This window comes from Pinus tabuliformis, chromosome X, assembly GCF_031772625.1.
Source record: "Pinus tabuliformis cultivar Carrire ecotype Pingquan chromosome X, CPIR1, whole genome shotgun sequence".
Classification (NCBI taxonomy): Eukaryota; Viridiplantae; Streptophyta; class Pinopsida; order Pinales; family Pinaceae; genus Pinus; species Pinus tabuliformis.
In genome coordinates, this window is record NC_142308.1 from 319,082,264 (window position 1) to 319,104,003 (window position 21,740).

General features: G+C 35.5%; 1 protein-coding gene across 1 annotated transcript; it reads left to right on the forward strand.

Annotated features, from left to right (window-relative positions):
• Positions 1–6,634: 6,634 nt before the first annotated feature.
• LOC149139725 (short-chain dehydrogenase reductase 2a-like) lies at positions 6,635–7,805 on the forward strand. Its single transcript, XM_089447521.1, has 2 exons — positions 6,635–6,705; positions 6,864–7,805. Exons 1-2 carry the CDS (start codon positions 6,635–6,637, stop codon positions 7,666–7,668), a joined length of 876 nt encoding a protein of 291 aa, XP_089303647.1. The 3' UTR covers positions 7,669–7,805.
• The last annotated feature ends 13,935 nt before the right edge of the window (positions 7,806–21,740 follow it).

A 21,740-nucleotide genomic window follows, 5' to 3' on the forward strand; every position in this document is an offset into this window, starting at 1 on the left:
CAACACCTTAGAATTCAGCCTCTTCGAGGGGGAAGCCTCCTTTACATTACACATATGAACAATACTTGGATGTTTCAAATGAGAAAACCTCCTTTCTATATATAGGAGTCTAAGGGGTCACAATATAACCAAGCCGACCTAGCAATAATAATATAAAGGCACAAAAATAACAATAGAGGGATTCTATGGGGCACAATAATAACAATATGGGGACAATCAGAGCACAACAATAAAAATAAGGGATACAATGAAAATAGTAATGGGGGAATCACTAGTATTATAGGGACCTAACAACTAAACTGGTTCTTGTCCCACTCGCCCTCCTCTTAATTAATTAAGTTTCCATCAGCATGCATTGAAGAAATTAAAGGTGTTGAACCTGGCACTCAAAAGAAAAAAAATATGATAGTGAAATGAGAGTTTCGTGACAAATGGACAACTAAGTACAAGTGGTTGAGAGAGACAATACATAAAAGAAAAGTAGTTATGAAATGTATATATTGTGAAGCACATAAGGCACCTCGACCATGGGGGATCGACGTTGGTTGCTCTACCATGAAATATGATTAATTGGTTGTTCATGAAAATTCGAGCATCCATAAACTTTTGCAAGATAAATGGATATATGGAAATGAAAAAAAAACAAAATCTATCCTAGAAAAGAAAGTGTGCATTGATGACAAAAGCAAGAAAAGTGTAATCACAACTATGAAAATAGTTTATTGGGTTGTGCAAGAAGACTTACCTCTATCAAAATATGAATCCCTTTTCTCATTTGAAATATCTTTACATATACCCAACATACCAAATAATAAATACTACACATCATATACAAATCAGATGGCTGCAAAGGAATTCCTTTTTGGTATATCTGGGTATATTCAAGAGATACAAACAAAAAATAATCTCAAATAATTAAAATAAAATATTTCTTCTTCATTTTTTTAATAGTGTTGTATTCCTTATTATATATGACATATCAAATATTTTATATGAACTTTTTCAATTCAATGATATTACGTTAAATGTTATCTACTAACTAAATTTTCTTTTCTATTTATGACAAAAATAAACAAAATTGCATATAATATATTAGTCCAATAATGGGAATTTTACTAACTAAATTACCTCTTTTGTTTATGACAAAAAATAAACAAAATTGCATATAATATATATTATTCCAATGATGGGAAATAATAAATATGGAGTGCCATACGTGCAATTTTAAAAAGACACTTGTCATAAAATAAATTACATGACGAGTAAGGTTTCCCATCAAATTTCTTAACATTTTATAATGGTTTTAATTAAATTCAACCAAGCATGTATATTCACTTTTGTATTTTATTATAGCCTCGATTATATATTATTTAGCTATTTCTATTTTAAATGGGATGCATGTCAATTTGAGGTCAACATGGACGAAATTAGACATCACCCTCATACTCGACTGTAGAATGAGCGAAGAAATGAATTGAGGTTTGGTGAAACAACTTGAGGTTGAGTATAAGCAAAATCACACATCACCCTCATCTTGGAATGTAGAATGTGTCTCTCAATGTAATAAAAATATTTCACCCTTACATCCAACCATAAATAAAATATTTGGATGTCCATGTTAAATAACATAATTTTACATCAATGTTAGAAAGAGACTTAAACAAACAATTTAAATACTATATGCCCTCGGCACATAAAATAGATAGTGATGGGGTGTACTATTAAGTCACTCCGTGAAGTGAAGGTCACTGGTTCAAAACTATGTGCGCAAAAATCTAGTAATGTTAAGGGTTGGTGTGGCCCAAGCTGAGTGTCATCCTTGAGTAATTTTGACGGTTTAGATGTGTCTCGGTCACGATTTCTCAAGCCAAAGGTTAAGCTTGTATTCATCTTTGGAGGACACAAAGAAGTTGACAAACAAAAATTAATTTTAATATCATATTAATTAATAAATCTAGATATGTGTATATATTAAAAGAGAAAGTAACAAAAATTTATTTGAATGTCAACCATTATAATATATTTCAATCATAAAGAGAAGAAGTAATTGAAAGGAAGAAAAAATATTCTTAATAAGAAGAAGATGTGCAATTCACTTAAATGTTAATATAAAATTATGTATATTGTATACAAAGCAATTAATAAAATTTGTCAATACATTTTGAGTAGTGTCACTATTTTACATTTTGGTCCTTTTTTAGTGTAATTCTTTTGATCAATTTTGTTTAAAACCTAGCAAATATTTGTTAGAATTGTAGGTTTAAGTTTGTTCAAAAGGAATTTCAAGGCTTTCAATCTATTTATATATTTAAAAATGCAATTTAAACAATACACATGATAATCTCTTGAATTGTAAATCTTTTGCATTATAAAAAAGTTTCCACTTAAAGAAATTCAATGTGTTTCATTCACTTCTAAATATTTAGTTTATATACATAGTTGAAATATAATAACATATTTTATTTCTATTTTTATGTCATAAGGCATTCCTTCAGGAAGAACTCCCATCCTGTGACATTGTGTGTTATTGTGCGTCGTCGATGTTCTGTGCTAGATTATTAAAACCTTTTTTTTCATTGGATCATCATATAGGTGGTTGGTGGAGAATGTATAATTGAAAGGTGGTTACCGGTGTAGGTGTTGCATGTTTCGACTACCAATTTTGCACACACCGACATTGATCACTAACGATAATTGAACTAGAAAGGGTTCATATATGTATGTTTCCTTTGGTATGTGAGGCATATCAAGGGATTTGAGTCGACACGATGAATTCATTATTTTGTTGGTTTGAATGCCATAATAGTTCCCTTTGCGAAAACTCCCCTCCCATGCGCAATAATACAATAGTTATTCCATATGAAGATAAATCTTGGCTTTCATTTGATCTTTGTTTTGTTGTACTCTACAAAGTTCTTGGCCCAAAATTGGGAATATTTTTCCCGAAATAAGCCTTGTTCTATTATATTAACATTGAATTGAATTTGATATGTCCAGGGTTCTTTGAGTCTTCATAGGTTTTATGAAAAAATGGCTAGTTCTAAAAGGATGGATTTTGTGGGTATTATTGCAATAGCCATGTTGTTGGGATTTCCTTTGAAGTAGATGTGTTAGACTATGCCTCTTGGAAACCCATGAAAATAATCCCATAACGTCATCTAGTTTCGAATAAATTGAACCCAAGCTCAAAGAAGCCAACCTCAGTCGCTAGGTAAAGTCACCTGATTTCTAGATTTCACAGTACTTTTATCCTCTCACATTTGATGGGAGTTTGTGTGCATCAGAATCACTATTGCTAGGGGATTCCCAGGGTTTCAATCTCCCTTTATACGAATTCATTATATGTCAAAGTACATTTAGGAGAAATTTTAGGGGCTAATATTCGTAGGTGAGTTAATTTTCTCAGTTTTTTTCAACAAAAAAAAGATTCTCCAATTTTCATTTTTCCTACAAATGTTTCGCGCAAATTTTATATCATAAAATTATTTTACCTTAAAAAACACCAAATTTTTATAGATATTGTATAAAATCCATAGAAATTTGAATATTTTTACAAATATAGAGCTAAACATTTTATAGTTTTCATGTTAGGGACTAGTAACATTCGCCAAGGTTTCTATACTTTAAGATAAATCTCCATCCTTCAAATTTTTCCTCAGTGCCTTTTAAGCTACTTTTGAAAGTAACTAACAATTATGCTTTAAAACTTGTAGCAATTTCGAGAGTGGTTGACAAACAAGTCTCGGTAAAAGCCTCAAAGTCCAAATCAATCTACAAACCCTCAATTCTTGGCACAATGCCTCAAAGCTAAGCTTTCTTATATTAAGCAAAAGGGCTATGGTTATGCCAAAATAGTCTCCATCCTGGGTTTCGTTATTCTCTTATTTCGAAATTTCTAATTTTGTGGTAATATTTTATATATTCTAATAACCAACCTATTGTCTTTGTAGTGTGGATTTCATGCATGAGTACTTAAGAGGGTACATATTTCATCCTTAATGATCTGCATTTCATGCTTGATGTTCCACAGGTGGTGTTTACATATTTCATCCTTAATGATCTGCATTTCATGCATTTCTAGCCTGGTTATATGGTAGCAATTGTGCATGATGTTTACTGATAATTACGCGCTTGGTGGGGTAGAGTCATTGGCAAGATTAGGAATAGAGTTGTTGATGTGGTTGTTACACCATGGACAATGCAATATGAGTGTGTGCATGTTGAAACTCTTGCTGCACAAAATGGCTTCATTTTTGCCGCAAATATGGGTCGAATGGATTCCCTTACAAATCAAGCCAAGGCATTCCATCACATATGCTTCACAATCTTTCAATACAAATTTAAATGGTCATTAGTTGATACGGTTAGATGGTATCATGTGAGATTATGTAGAGGGAATTTGATAATCCCACAAAGAAACAAATAAAATGACATGTGATGGACAACTTATGAGATTTCAAGCATACAAGAATCAGTGAAAAGCATTGTTAGGCCATGTGGTGGCCAACATGCGGATCCCATCATTGTTTCATAGTTTTAGATAATTCATATTGGGAGGAAAATTAAGGAACATGGGGATTATCATTCATACTCATAGAGAATGGAGGAGATAGAAATCTCTCATGGAGAAGAATGGAGAGCTTTCACGGTGACAAGGAGACATAAAGCTAAGTTGAGAAGATTCCTTGGCTATTGTATCCAAGCCAAGAATAAGATCGACTAACACCTTTGAATATATTCTAATGTTTTGAGAAGGAAATAATCTCATGTTTTGTAACTACTAGTAGCTCATGGAGGCATAAATGTAATATTTTGAACCTTTAATCTAATAGACTAGATAAAAAATCTCTTATATTCTAGATCAAATTTGGATTGTTTTCTTTTGTCACTGTGGGATTGCATGTTTAAACCATGATTCAATTAGTAAATAGGAAAGTTATTCCATTGTTAGAAGCTTGTTGGACAATCTTGTAGAAATAGAGGTTGTGAGGGCTACTATGAAGCCAAGTATTTGATTTCTATTCATTGTTTGGCATATTGAAATTGTAAAGAGAAACACCTTTCGAAAAGAGACTTGTGACTAAAGTGTGCTCCATCTATTTTCATATGTGGGTTGTCAAACCATGATGGCATTGTTTGATACAAATATTAGATTTTAAGATTCATATGAAACCCTTGGCTAAATCAATATGGTTGCATCTCAAGCTTGTACATTTGGTTTCGATAAAATTCTGTGAGATGTGAGTTTAATTTTTTAATAAGATAACAAGGCTTACCAATTGTTTGTCTCTATAGAAAATAACAAGTACTTCAAAGCCTTAACCTTCAATATGAAGACACTAATAATGGGAAGGTTGCAGTGGACTACTTCAAGCAAGGAAAAACATATGGTCTTGTGTTAATGGAAAAAGAGATGCTTGTTATGGATGGGCATGATCTATGCAAGTTCTAAATCTTTGGAACTTATAAGTTTGAAGTTTTGCTTTATTTTTCCTGTTAATTATCTAAACCATCTCAGTTTTCTAAACTTTTGGTTTATTATTATCACTTAATTGATTGTTTTTATTTCAGGTAACAAGGCAATTGATATGTATTGTACAACATATTGATCCTAGATATGGCATTACTTTTTGTTTCTCCAACACCGATTATGCATCTACAAATGATGCCAGTGAGGTTAGGGTCAATCATTTCACAAGGTGAGCAGAGCTTAAAACTAATTGTTTCACAAAACATCTAGTTCACAAATTCCCACTTCTAGGATCCCTTTTGAGATTCATCCTTATGGTTTGTCTTGAAAGTAAAGAAAACTTCTTTTTCTCCTTTTGAGATTTGATTTTGTACATGATTTCAATATTATTGAGATTTGATTTTGTACATGATTTCAATATTATAGATATTTATTTTTATTTAATAATAATATTATAAGTAATAGTTAATGTTTAAGTCAATTAACTTTCCTTTGGGTGATTGGACAAAATGGTTGTAATTCCTTCCACCCAATGCAAGTTGAAATTCTTAGAAGTTGATATGCTTAAGTTGACATCTCTCATGCCTTTCCGTATACCATGCCGTAGGTTGCGTCCTGTCGTTAGGGCATGTATAGCAGCCGTCGCGTCCTTCGGTAATGAGATGAAGTTAGAATTGCTCTCTATGGACGATGCAGGTTTCGTGCTGAAGATGATATTAAAATTAAAATATCATATCAAAGTTGCAATTATTATTTTATTTTTGAAATAAAAGATGTCAACCATTTTTGTCTTTTGCTTAAAAAATTAATCAATAATCGCAAGTAGCTTTAAATTTTAATAAAAAATAAGAATCCCATATAACTGTAGTAGCTTTAAATTTTAATAAAAAATAAGAATCCCATATAACTGTACGATGGACTTTTAGGGTGTTTTTTTTTAAATAAAGCCACTGTAATTTATTATTATTTAAGAAAATATTTAATAAGATTAGTCAGCTAGGCAGTTCTACTATCTCTTTGTTTTGTCCTTATTTGTTTAATTGTATTGAAACTACACAAAATTAACATAGTCTATAAGTAGACATTCATAGATGTGCAGAAACCGGCGCTGTTAAGTATTGGTCACTTCCCCCTGTCATTGATCTGCCCATTTCGTTCCCAGCCATGTCTAACGAAGAGCTTACTGCAGCGGCTTCTTGTGTTGGCAATCTGAGCTTTAATGGACAACAGCGACGGTAATCAATCTGAGCTTTGGTTTTTGTTTGCAATCTTTTTGTTTCAGAATTCAATTCTCTGAATTTATGCGGTTTCATAATTCTTTTAAACTGTGTTCTTCTTTGTTTCTTATATATGTTGCTCCCCAGTAATTCTGGTTAATGATTTTTGAATGCAGACTAGAAGGCAAGGTCGCAATAATAACGGGCGGAGCATCAGGCATCGGAGAAGCTATTGTTCGACTCTTCACAAAGCATGGAGCCAAAGTCATAATCGCAGACATTGCAGACGATGCCGGCGGAAATCTGGCCGAATCCCTTTCTCCCCGGGCAACTTACGTTCACTGCGATGTGAGCAAAGAGGAAGACATCGGCACCGCGGTGGATTTGGCGATGGAGAAACACGGTCAACTCGATATCATGTATAACAACGCGGGAACTGTCGAATTCCTAGTGATTGAAAGCGTGGCAGAGTACGAGATAGAGCAATTCGATCGGGTAATGAGGGTAAACGTGCGAGGAGTGATGCTGGGCATTAAGCACGCGGCCCGCGTGATGATCCCGCGGAAGAAGGGCTGCATAATCTCCACTGCCAGCATTGCGGGTATTGTAGGAGGACTTTGTCCATACGCATACACCGCCTCGAAGCATGCAATCATAGGGCTGACTAAGAACGGAGCAGCCGAGCTGGGGAAATACGGGATCAGAGTCAACGCTGTCTCTCCTGCTGCAGTGGCCACTACCCTTCTAAACAATTACCTGAAACGAGGAAATGCTTCGGCTGTTTCAGAAGAGGATAAGGCCGCCGTGGAGGCATTGGCCAATACTGTTGCCAACTTGGATGGAGCCACTCTTAAAGCTGACGATATTGCGGAGGCTGGTCTGTATTTGGCGAGCGATGAGGCTAAATATGTTAGCGGGCATAACCTTGTAGTGGATGGCGGGGTCTCAGTTGTTAACCATTCTTGGAAGCTCTACCGTTGATGGTTCTTACACGTTATTCTCATTGAAGCAAGGGTGTCCTCTAAGTGGTAGAATATATAATAATGTGAATTCAGGGCAAGCATAGCATTGCGTCTGTTTCCATATGAATGTCTGTAAGTGTCATGAAGGCATTGTATGCCATCATCCGCCAGTTTCAGTTTCTACATGAACGGTACAGCGTACATCATGTAACGTAACTTGTAATCTTCATTAGTATGTAATATTAAATGTCACTTTTCCACTTAATTGAGTCTCGAGGCTGGCTGAGTTATAAATTTTTATTATGTCACCGCTGTAAGCAGTGACAGTTATTATTGGTACCGACTATTAATCTACTCTATAGAAATAATGGTAAATTTTTATTTTTCTGATATAAATATTAGGGTTTGGTGATTTTTAAATGGGAATAGGGTTGTTTTTAGTATGATTTTTTGTTGCAGTAATTGGTGGTATTTAAATTGGTTTTTTAACTGCATATTTAGATTTAGCACGGTGAAATTTTTTTAAAACACTTTGATTGTGCCAAGATTACCCATCAAACTTGTGATTTCAATAATACTAAGCTATTTTAGAAAAAATTAAAAAAAAGAATCCACTAAAAAACTTTCTAGCACGGTGAATTTTTTTTAAAACACTTTGATTGTGCAAAGATTACCCATCAAACTTGTGATTTCAATAATACTAAGCTATTTTAGAAAAAATTAAAAAAAAAAATCCACTAAAAAACTTTCAAAAAATCACACTGAAAACAACTCCAATAATAACACAGTCCGGCCCTCCACCACCACTAAAGCCACTGACATTACCACCAGTTATTAAATCGTGTGGAGTTAATTCCCTCGGAGCATCAACTCACTCACGTGTTGACAGTTATTAAATCGTGTGGAGTTAATTCCCTCGGAGCATCAACTCACTCACGTGTTGACACGTTCACATAGTTCCACTTGTATCTACGAACTATACCTCCAATCTGTTTTACGTCTTTCGCCCAATATATTCGCCAAACACATGTGAAGTCAAGCCTCACTTGACTCTAAGCCTGCAATCTTTAACTAGTAATGATGAATTAAATTGGCGTCGTTTATTCAGGTAAAGGAATTGTTGTCAAAAGTGGTTTGAATTTGGGCAAAAAATTTAAAAAAAATTATAGAGACAGTGTTTGAATCTTGTTTTTGATGGTGGAAAGAGATTCAGCACCATCAATAACGTCTAAAACACTTAAAATTTTGAAATTTAACAACTATAACTTGGATTTACAAAAATCCTTGGCAGATTTTGTAATGGAAGGTTGTTCAACCTGACCCAAAGTGGCATCTTTGTTACTACCATTGTGTTGGCATCGAATTCTGAAAACTAAGGGATCATGAAGACTCCTGCATTGCCCCAGAACCATGGACCTTTATTGAGGATATGTTCCCTTTCCTGAACTATTCTGAATCTAACTATAAAAAATCCCTTGGGGCATAAGTATATTTCACAATTTAGTGACCATGCAGCATAAACCCATTGGTGAAAAACATCAGATTTTGGCCAAAAACCATTAAATCTGCATATAACTGCTTTGGAATAGAGATCTGAGTACAAATCAGTTACCTTAGGCATTGCAATTGTAAGAGCGGGATTCTCAAATTTTCGTTCTACAATGTAGGGCCCTGGTAGCTCAAGCAGTGTTGCTGGTTTGGTTTGTGTTTTCTCGTTAGCTTTAACTGCATCCTTGAAAGAGCCTGTGCTTTTTGAGCTGGTTCTATAACATCCACCCCACAGACACAGGTTGATCATTATGGTCGAGTTTGTGGATATTCCATAATCTTGAAGTGTGTAGTTATCCTATAAAATGTGACCTGAGTAGATCAGAATTTTCTTACATGTTGGTATATTGAGTTGGTTCCGTATTTTAAGCCTTAAATCCTAGATCCTCCACCCCTTCCACAGCGTCCAACAAATATTTCTACTTTCCAGAATTTTAATGAAAGTTTGTATCAGATTCCCCTCAATAGCATGAGGGTCTGCCAAAGAAGAGGCTCAGTCTGTTGCCCATGTGCCCGGATCTGACGTATCTAAGAATATCAGTGCTCTATCTGGTTCTCTCTTCTCCGGATCTGGGCTATCTGGTGGATTTGTGTATTTTATTGTGCTATTTGGGTCTTTCCTTAGCCTATATAAACTAGTATGCCTGACATTGCCTTTTGTCAAATACCCACTTGCTGGATCCCAGAGACCTTCCGGGTGTGTTTCTTCCCATCCCAGTGTTGTGTCCATGCAAATCTTGCCTTGATAGGGATCATGTTCTCGGTTGGGTGGTAGATCTGAGTGAAGAGTGCCTGGACAAAAGCCCCATACCCTCTCGTGTGTTGCCATTACCATCGAGAAGTATTTCCTATTAAAGTCTGCTTGCCGATAGGCAATAGAGGAAAAAGGTTTGCAACCCACCGGATCTGGCCAGCACCTGAGCCGATTCACCATTTTTCTGGTCATAACGAGGATTCCCAGTCCTGATCTACAAGGAATGCCTCGTTTCAGGTAGAGAGAGGTCGTCCATGGCCGTTGTGGGAGTCAATCTACCTCTGGGGGTTCAAACCCAGGTGCACAATGCCACTAAACTATTGGTTTCTTTGCTTCCTTGTCTTGCATATCTTCTCGTCTTCCGCATGTTCCATTGATGCCCAGATCAGTGGGATATAAAGCGGCGTCAGCATGATCAATGGATTCAGATATCCTTGCAATTTTTTGAACTCTAGGTTTGAGTATCCTTGCCGCCGTCTATGTTGAGAAACCCCAAGAGCAAAAGCCATCGCATAATAACATGTGGATGCTTTGTAGCCCTTCTTCTGGAGCAGAGTGGACCCATATCAGAAGGTCGATTGAAGAATCAGGGTCTCCGCCAGTCTTGGACGCTTTTGGGGATTCGGTGTGGTCATTCAGTCGTTTCCATAGAAATACCCAAAGGAGCGAACCTTTCCCATCCATCAAGATAGCCAGAACCGGTCGTATTCCATAGGTAGGGTTGCCAAGGGTTGCTGTGTCGCGATCTATCAGTGTGGCGACGACCTTCTCAGTGCCTGAAGGCTGACAAACCGTAGGAACGCACACCCTTCTCGCCATTCTCCTAATTATCAATCTTCCCATACAATTGTTATAATATATTTTAATATAAATTGTTATAATATATTTTAATATAAAATTGTTATAATAGATTTTTTTCAAAATATAATATTGTTTACGAACTATACCTCCAATCTGTTTTACGTCTTTCGCCCAATATATTCGCCAAACACATGTGAATTCAAGCTTCACTTCATTCTAAGCATGCAATCTTCAACCAATAATGATGAATTAAATTGGAGTCATTTTCTCAGTTAGAGGAATTGTCTGAACGGCCAAAAGTGGTTTGAATTTGGGCAAATAATTTAAAAAAAATTGTAGAGACAGTATTTGAATCTTGTTTTTGGATGGTGTAAATAGATTCAGCACCATCAATAACGTCTAGAACACCTAAAATTTTGAAATTTAACAACTATAACTTGGATTTACAAGCAGATTTTTTCTCTAAATAAAACCAAAATTTCCATAACTTTCTAGGCAATTCCTCCAACTAGACTACAACAATTAAATTTGCCACACCTACAACATAAATAACAATATCATTTCTCGTTTCTCACTGCAAATCAACACCATGTAGTGAGGATAATGAACCAATTGCAACACTCTGACGTTACTCTGGTGCTTCTCAAATGAACCGTAAAGAGCTTTTGTGCGCAACGGTGGTGTCTATTTCACACCCTTGTTGAGCTCTCACAGTTACAATGGTGGTGGCTCTTTCACGCGCTCTTGCAACATTCTCTGGACAAAGGCCTTCAACGATGGACAAAAAATCACTGCAAGCACTTACGAGGGACACTGAAAATCATCACCACATGAGACCTTTCCTCCTACGTCCATGGGCCCTCTTGTATTAATTGAGCACACATACACATCTTATTATTGCCTCCTTTCTTGTATTAGAGTTAGCTTTTATTACTTTGTATTTCTTTCCTTTCCCACGAAAGAGTCGCTACACTAAATGATGGTATGCTTATGCTTCGCTTTACCTTTGAGTTGGAACTGTTGGAATATTAATTCCAACTGCTGTGCAGAGATAGCGACGACAGCCTGTCAACTTTCGAATCCACCATCACGCAGCAGGAAAACAACTCCAGAAAACCGCTACCTTATCGGACCACTTTTGCTCATCAAGTGGTTTCCGTACAAACGACTCCGATGCAATGAAAACTTGATGCGCATCCATTGTACATTTTACAATACAGCTCTCCATCGGGACGTAAAGGTCAGTCAGAAAAGGCCGCTCGATATTGTCAACAATCGTCCGATTGAAAGCAGTGTTGTCCACCATCCGATTGAACCAGGGCTACGTACAGGTCTGCACCATGACTTGCGTGAAGTGAAAGTCTTCCTGTTGACCGTCGACCTGTCAGTAAAGCAAGTTAATGAAATTTATTGTGATGGGTAAATTGTTGATGCGCGGGAGTATGGCAAGTAAGATTGCATTGTCTTGTTATATTTGTTTTTTGTTGACCAGGTATTCGTAACCATAGCAAAGTGTGAATTTTTTTTTGATGGTTGAATGAAAATGGGGACAACACGTAGCAGCGTAGGTAATGTCCAGTTTTTGGTATTGTATTGGTAATGGAACGCACAACATTGCAAAGAAAAAGAAGAATTTTGCACAGCAATGTAATATGCAAAGATTGTTCGTTGGTGGGAAAGGAATGGAATGCGCAGCAGCGCAAATCTCATAGTTTTTTGTGTGTTGACTTTTAAGTATTGCACACGGGATGTAATAGAGGGCGTGCGGCAGCAAAGGAAATAATAAGAGAAAACTGTGAATGCACAACAGTGCATATGATATGCATTTTGTATATGTAATGGAAGGAGTATACGCACAACATGAAAAACCAAAGCATATTTCATAGGGGATGGATGATAAGGAACGCATATGCTTTATATTTTTTTTAATGTGTTGACTTTTGTAATTGTAAGAATTTTTTTTATTACAGCAGTATATGTAAAAGTCTGTTTTTACAACAGTAAATGTAAATGAGATTTTTACACACAGCGGTGTAAAATCTCAGGAGGAGACAGAATAATATTTTGTTGTTGAAATGTTTTCTTGGTGAATCCCTCTGTTAAAGAGGAAGGTGCTTTTCAGCACAATCTCTTGGAGAATCCCTCTGTGTGAGGAAGATGTTTTTGTAAAAGCAGTGCTGGTGAAATCCCTCTGTTAAGAGAAAGATGTTTTTCAGCATAGACAGTGGTGAATCCCTCTGTTAAGAGGAAGACTCTTTTGTTGTTTATGGAACTGCACCTGAAGCAGTGTTGGTGAATCCCTCTGTTGAGAGGAAGACTCTTTTGTAACAACAGTTTTGTAATCCCTCTATTGAGAGGAAGATTTTTTTTTTTTGTAACAGGCAGGTTTGATGAAGGAATACAAGTTTATTTTGGTTGAGAAACTCTGCTCTGCTTAGAATTTTTTTTTAGTTTCCACTGTGTTAAAAATCCTGTGGTATAAACAGAGCATTGTCTCTGTGTTCAGTTTATTTGTTTTTTGGATTTTAACAAAAAAATCCCCAACAATGGTATCATAGCCAGTCCAGGTTCTTTGAAGGTGTCAAAGAAGCTGAAGGAAGGAGTTTTCTTTGCTGCAACAACTTCTCCAGCAGAGTGAAGACTCAGCAAAAGGATCCAGGTATTTCTCAAGTTTTTTCTCTGTGTTACTATTGAAGACAGACAGTTATTTTAGATACACAGTCAAATGGCGAGGTCAAAGAAGAAAGTCTCCAATCCTCCTAAAGATGTGTCTCCCTCTTCTTCTAAAATAGAAGAGAATCTATTTGAAAGCATTCTATTTGAGGCTCCAAGGTTCAATGGGAACTTTGATATATCGGAAATAAAAATTAGGACTTTCTTAAAGTCTGAAAGGATTGAAATTTGGGAATCAGTGATTGATGACAGCAAGATGGATAGAGAATCCAAGGAGTACAATGCAAAAGCAGCGGAGACAATCCTAGATGGACTATCTGATTCTGTAAAAAAGAATCTAGGAAAATATTCATCATCAAATGATATATGGGACAGACTTCATGACCCTCACGCAAGGGGAGCACTGACCATGACCATCAGTCAGGAAGGAAATTCTAAACCCATCATAGAAGCTGAAAATGAGAATGTTGACCTCATCAAGCTTCAAGCACAAGAAAGGGATGAAGAGCTTGCCAAACTTAAGAAGGAATTTCAGGAAAGCAAAAGGAAGCATCATGAAGAAGTCATATATATGAAAAATCAATTGAATAAGACAAAGAAGCAGGAAGATACCTTGTCAAGTCAACTTGAACAAAGGCACAAGAGAGTGAACAAACTTGTAGAAGAGATTGGACAGTACAAGGTAGATGTCTCCTCCCTTAAGTCTGAATTACAAGAAGCCAGGAAACAGGCACAACAAGCTGAAAAGAAAATGGAGAGCAGTCAAGCAAAGAATGAAGAAATGAAGTCAGATATTATCTCCCTTAAAATAGTAGCAGCTGAAGCTACTCGTGGCAAGGAAGAAACTGAGGAACAACTTACAAAGAAGAATAATAAGTGTGAAAGATTGGAAGAAGAGATTGTCCTCCTCAGAAAAAAGGTTGAAGGGATGAACAAAATCATGAAGAGCTCCCAAGCCTTGGATGACATGCTTAGCTATCACAGATCTCCATCTGATAAATCAGGACTTGGGTATGTAGGTAAACCGTCAAACAAGAATGAAAATGCTTTAAGCAAAAGAGATGTGAAGAAGCCATAAAGAAATTGTGATACTCCTAGTTCCAGCAAAGGCAAGGAGAAAAATCAAGGCTACAATAGAAGAAATCCTACTCCAAGTAGAAAACCAGCTCCAAAAAGAAATGTAGATGATGTCAAAGAGGCAAGAGGCAATGGTTATCATCAAAGGATCTCAAGGCAAAAAGGCTTCAGAAGTACATCAAGGAAACCTCTATCTCCCAGGTACCAAAGTTCATTTTTTGGTTATTGTTATTCTTGTTCAAACTTTGGTCATATGGCAAAAGACTGTAGAGCATTTCATAGAGATAGATGTTATGGTCTCCAACAACCTCCAAGAAACAATTTTATAGGAAGAAATCATGAAATTTTATTCATGAACAATGTAGAATGTTTCAAGTGTCATAACATTGGGCATATGGCACGTTATTGTAACTTAACATGGGCTCTTCCACAAGCTAGACCCATGCAAAAGAAGAAAGTTACACAAGTATGGAGAAGGAAGGAAATACAGTCCGAAAGTCCTTTGAGCTCCCCAGCCAATCTAAGTTTCTTTTGAGAAGAATTTGTCTAAAGGAGACGATGCATACAGTTAAGGGGAGCCTGTAACTCTTGATCATTATTGCTAAACTATATTAACAGTCATTCTTTGATGAAGATCTTCTTATAGGGAAGAGATATGGAATTAAATTGCCATAAAAGCAAAAAATAAAAGGTTGCAAGATAGCTTGGAGATGCAAAGATTGGAAATCTTGCCTGAGGCAGAGAGAAAGAGGATATTACATGATTGGAGTGCCTGAGCAAAGCAGTGAAAGCGATGAAAAGAAAGCTGATACGAATAGGCAGAAAAGTTATGAGTTTTTGAGCAAGTGTTTGGGTATGACTAAACGCCCAGCAGTTGAAATTAAAGGGGAGTGTTGGAATATTAATTCCAACTGTAGTGCAGGGACAACGACGGCAGCCTGTCAACTTCTGAATCCGCCATCACGCAGCAGGAAAACAGCTCCAGAAAACCGCTACCTTATCGGACCGCTTTTGCTCAGCAAGTGGTTTCCGTACAAACGACTCCGATGCAATGAAAACTTCACGCGCGCCCATTGTACGTTTTACAATACAGCTCTCCATCAGGACGTAAAGGTCAGTCAGAAAAGGCCGCCCGATATTGTCAACAATCGTCTGATTGAAAGCAGTGTTGTCCACCGTCCGATTGAACCAGGGCTGTGTACAGGTCTGCACCATGACTTGCGTGAAGTGAAATTCTTCCTGTTGACCGTAGGCCTGTCAGTAAAGTAAGTTAATGAAATTTATTGTGATGGGTAAATTGTTGATGTGCGGGAGTACGGCAAGTAAGATTGCATTGTCCTGTTATTTTTTTTTTGTTGACCAGGTATTCGTAACCATAGCATAGTGTGAATTTTTTTTTTATGGTTGAATGAAAATGGGGACAGCACGCAGCAACGTAGGTAATGTCCAATTTTTGGTATTGTATTGGTAATGGAACGCGTGCGAAGAAAAAGACGAATTTTACACAGCAATGTAATATGCAAAGGTTGTTCATTGGTGGGAAAGCAATGGAATGCGCAACAGTGAAAATCTCATAGTTTTTTGTGTTGACTTTTAAGTATTGCACACTTGATGTGATAGAGGGCATGCGGCAGCAAAGAAAATAACAAGAGAAAACTGTGAATGCACAGTAGTGCATATGATATGCATTTTGTATATGTAATGGAAGGAGTATAGGCACAGCATGCGAAACCATAGCATATTGCATATGGGATGGAATGAAAAGGAACGCATATGCTTTATATTTTTTTTAATGTGTTGACTTTTGTAATTATAAGAATTTTTTTTATTACAGCAGTATATGTAAAAGTATGTTTTTACAGCAGCAAATGTAAATGAGATTTTTACACACAGCAGTGTAAAATCTCAGGAGGAGACAGAGTAATATTTTGTTGTTGAAAAGTTTTCTTGGTGAAGTATGTTTTTACAGCAGCAAATGTAAATGAGATTTTTACACACAGCAGTGTAAAATCTCAGGAGGAGACAGAGTAATATTTTGTTGTTGAAAAGTTTTCTTGGTGAATCCCTCTGTTAAAGAGGAAGGTTCTTTTCAGCACAATCTCTTCGAGAATCCCTCTGTGTGAGGAAGATGTTTTTGTAAAATTAAGAGGAAGATGCTTTTCAGCATAGACAGTGGTGAATCCCTCTGTTAAGATGTTAAGAGGAAGACTCTTTTGTTGTTTGTGGAACTGCACCTGAAGTAGTGTTGGTGAATCCCTCTGTTGAGAGGAAGACTCTTTTGTAACAGCAGTTTTGTAATTCCTCTGTTGAGAGGAAGAAATTTTTTTTTTTCTTGTAACAGGCAGGTTTGATTAAGGAATACAAGTTTATTTTGGTTGAAAAACTCTGCTCTGCTCGGAATTTTTTTTAGTTTCTGTTGTGTTAAAGATCCTGTGGCAGAAACAAAGCATTGTCTCTGTGTTCAGTTTGTTTGTTTTTGGGATTTTAACAAAAAAATCCCCAACAGGAACGTTAGCGAAATACTTGGTCTGTTTCATCCCTGGTTCGTTTATTTGATCAGCCGCTCAAGCCCTATGGTTAGAGAAATATTTGGTCTGTTTATGGTTAGAGAAATATTTGGTCTGTTTTATCCCCTGCTTCGCTTATTTGATCAGCCGCTCCATCCTAGACTTCTATGACTTCCATGGTCTATGCTGAACGAGTGTTGAAATCACAGAGTTGCTACTACACTAGTGCAGTGAACATCCGTGAACGAATGAGGCCGGGAGTGTCTGTAGTCGACCACCAGATTTACATAGAAAGAGTGGCCTAGGATTTTCTTTTGAACAACAATAGTCGCTTAAGGTATTGGGAGTCTAGCGTGGTTATGGAAACAAAGAGATTATGACGGTGGCAGGGTTCGAACTCGGTGCGCACAGAGTGGCTACTACACTAGTGCAGTGAACATCCGTGAACGAATGAGGCTGGGAGTGTCTGTAGTCGACCAACAGATTTATGTAGAAAGAGTGCGTGAGGATTTTGTTTTGGACAACTAGCCGCTTAAACAACAAAGTACGCGGAAGCATATTCAGAATTTTTAGGCTGCTCTCTTTTGGAATCTGATTTGATCACTGAATTTGATTTAATGAGCGCCTCACTTTTAGTTTCATGAAGTCAGAGATGACATGGTTATATATCAATTTGTCTTTTGTTAATCTTAGTTGGCAAACGACCGGAATTTAATTTCCCTACTTGACTTGGTTCATCTGGACACAACTAAAACTTTAATACGTCACTGATATTGTGTGAGCCCTGAATCTGTGTCGAAAGCCATCTAAGAGTCAGCTTATGAAGTTGATAGGGTTTGAATTTGGAAACCCATGCAAGTGTCCTAATACGTTCCAGGGGGTTGGAATTTGGAAATCCCATTTTCTGGGGGTTGGAATTTGGAAATCCCATTTTCTTGCTCATTTGAATTTGGAAACCCAGGCAAGTGTCCTAATACGTTCCAGGGGGTTGGAATTTGGAAATCCCAATTTCTTGCTCATTTGAAAAGCCACCGCATATACCTTTGATGGTTTTGGTGTCTGTGATGGCTTTAACGCTTTCTCAAAAGCCATTCATATGTCAAGTGGACGCCTTTTGTTAATTTGACAGCGATCCGATCGAATAATAAGACTCATTCGAAAACGACATCTTAAGACTCATTCGAAAACGAGATCTTAAAGTTTTTGGAGATTTTTTTTAACTTGTTTTTAACTGGTTAAGTTTTTTTTTTCATTTGAATTTTTTTATAGTGAAAATGGATTCAGTATCGTGAGAAAAAATTTTGGAACTCCCAAAAACATAAAAATAGAAAATTGTAATAAAAAATTTTAAAAATTTCTGGAGGAATTTGTCATAATCTTTGTAAATTTCAATGAAAAAATATACAATTTGAACTTATTGAATTTCAAAATGCCTACTACTCTGGCATAAAACCCACCAACTCTTCAATTTAAAAACAAAGAAACAAATACGTAGGGACAAAAAGGTAAGACCTTAAATTTTTTAAGAATTAAAAAACTACCAAAAACAAGTAATAAAAGAGTGCATTATTATAAAATTGCAAAAAATCCCTGTGTCGTGAAAAAAATAATATTAATATTCAAAATAGATAATAAAGTAAATTTAACATCATAAGTAAAATAGATAATAAAGTAAACTTAACATCATAAGTAAAATTGGAACTCTTGATCATAAGTAACTGCATACTTCTTCTGAATTAATGATTTGCGTCCAGGTGGAATTATGATCCAATTTAAATATACATTTTGGTTGAAAAAATAGAAGATTTTTTTTTTAATAGCAAGTAAATTTTCCTAATAACAAAATCATTATCTACCCACAACTATGTTAGGAGTTGAATTAGAAAAAAAAAAAAACTGTACCGTCTCAAAAATAGAGTAAACATACCATCTCACTATGCCAACACTGAGACAAGTTCGTAGTGGGAAGCAGCATGCAGAAACCGATCAAGCAGGGAAGGCAACCGAGACATACTCCTTACTCGAATTTGCACAGCATTTCTTCGAATATGCCTCTTCGAGCCCTGGAGCATAAATTTCAAGAGAAAAGAACTTAATAGCATCGAGCAGCTCTCTGGAGTCTAGGCGTATCCGAGCTCTTCCATCGCCACTCTAAGTTGCTCATCCGCTTGTCGTTGGGCAGCATCCCTGGCCCTCACATAAAGTTGGTTATCCTTTTCGCTCTCACGCACATTAATATTATTCATATCCATAACCCTTCCCTGTCGAAATGTCAAAAAGACCCTTCTCGTTTCCTTCACACGAATCAGAGAGAATAATGAAACTGGGAAGTAGCCATTAAGACAGAGCATGGCTACATGAGTGTTTTTTTGACAAAATGCTTGCCTTTCGTGAACCATCTTTAATCACAATGAATTACTTACTTGATTATCACTGTGAATTACTTGATTCCGCTGTGACTAAACTTTCTTTGGATTCCACTAATAATCGGTGCTAACAAGGTGCTCAGAACAATGGCGAGGATTCTAGCCATTGCTAGCGGTTTGTTGGTGTCTGGGCAGAACAAATGCAAGAACTATGGTGGAGAATGAATGATGTGGATACGTTTAGTTAGGATTTCTGAAAATAACAAATGGGCCAACTGTCGTGAAGAATGAATGGTGTGTCTCCATTTGGTTGGGAACTTCTTACTTTATGTTTATATAATGGCTAAATGTATCATTAAACAATTTTGAAAAAAATGTAGAACAACAAATAAAGCCAAAAACTCCTTTGGGATACATTACTTCATTTCTTAGAAATAAATAATATATGTACAAAAAGAATGCAGTATTTCATGATTTAAACATTATGAGAGTTTGAAATAATTAAAATCAGGTGCCCCACAACATTTACTTGTATGTTTTTTAATGACAGGAAATGAGCTTACTTGTATGTTTTTTAGTGACAGGAAATTATTATCAGCGAAAAGTGAGGGATTGTGGGGGAGCACCAATAGATTTATACTATCTAATGCAATTGTGCGGATGAACATATAATTTCATAAACATATAAATTAGGATGAACCCATAATGTCATAAATATATAAGTTATAAGGTTGATAGGTTTTGTTTCTTTCATTCATTAACATTTATTTACAAACCAACAATATATTATAAAATATATTTATTCATATTTTATTACAAAAACATATTTAATCATATATCCTTTATCGTATTTATGTGTTTTAGGGAAAGTTCATTACACTGGCATTTTTACTAGATGTTGCGAACGAAACAACGCCGTAAGTAAGTAGGTAGTGCATATGGAAGAATAGCATAGATGAAAAAATATGTGATATGTTACATGATCTAAGTATAGCCCAATTTGAGTGAAAAAAAAAATGTTAATGTTAAATGTAATACAACCAAACAATCTACTCAAAAGAGAGGCACCAGCAACTTCCTTCCTAAGTGCTCAATCTAAGATTTATTTTCATTCACAATTCTAAGAGTTTATTTTCATTGATAATTGAATCCAAGACCAAACTTCCTTTGTCTTTCATGGTCTGAGCCAACCTGAACCCTTACCCTCATATGGTAATGGTTCCAAATCAAATTCCTTTGTGAGTAATCTCTAGAGGCGTTTCCATTTATACACTTTCCATTTATATACAATTTGCCTAAAACATTCACCAATCTCCAAGAAGAGAAGCCAAATATGTGTGTCGAAAATGAAAGGAGCAAGTTAATCCTTCTTTCTTCTTTTCAACTTCAAATACAATATCCTTGGGAGTGTAGTAAGAATTGGGCACAGGTAACTTAGGAAGTTCTTCATGAAAGGGTGCCTCATGGAGATCATATTTATGAAATGGACCAATGTAATATATCCCCTTAAAATAGATATACTATAAATTCTCTACATTAGACATGAGGACATCTAACACAATACTGAACATTCTTCCATTCTTTGCACAGTTCTGCACCTATGTATCTTTGCTAACCTAAACAACCCATAAGATATGGGTGACATATAGAAACATTTAAAATACTAATAAAAAACCAACTTAAAAATTCAAGAAAGTGAGATCATGTGTTATAGATTCAAACATTAAACATACAATAAATCTTCAAGGGAATTCCACTTCGTATAAATTTTCCCAAGTTTTTTTATATAAATTCATATTCTCAATAGTTTTATTTTATAATTATTATAAATAAAAACAACTTAAAACCTAAAGAAAGTGACATCATATATTTTATATTCAAACACTAAACATACATTAAATTCTTAAGGGAATTCCACTTCATAAAAATATTCCAAAGCTTCTTTATCTAAATTCTTATTTTTTATTTTACAATTCAATTAAAAAACAAAAAAATTAAAACTTGAAAAAAGTGTGATTATACATTATAGATTCAAACACTAAACTTATAATTAATCATTAAAATAATTTTATTCACATAAAATTTCCAAAGTTACATAAATTCATATTTTCAAAAATTTTATTATAAAATTCAATATATATAACATAAATATTAAAAATAAATAAAAATATGCATCTCATTATAATTTTTTTAATAGACAAATTTACAAATAAGTAAAATATTAAGAATATATCCATAAAGAAAGAGATTCAATTTATTGCTTTTATTAAAGAATTATTTACTTGATACATATAAAAATAAAAATAAAAACAATGTTTAATTTTTAATATTTAAACAAAAATATAATAAACATAAATATCATTGA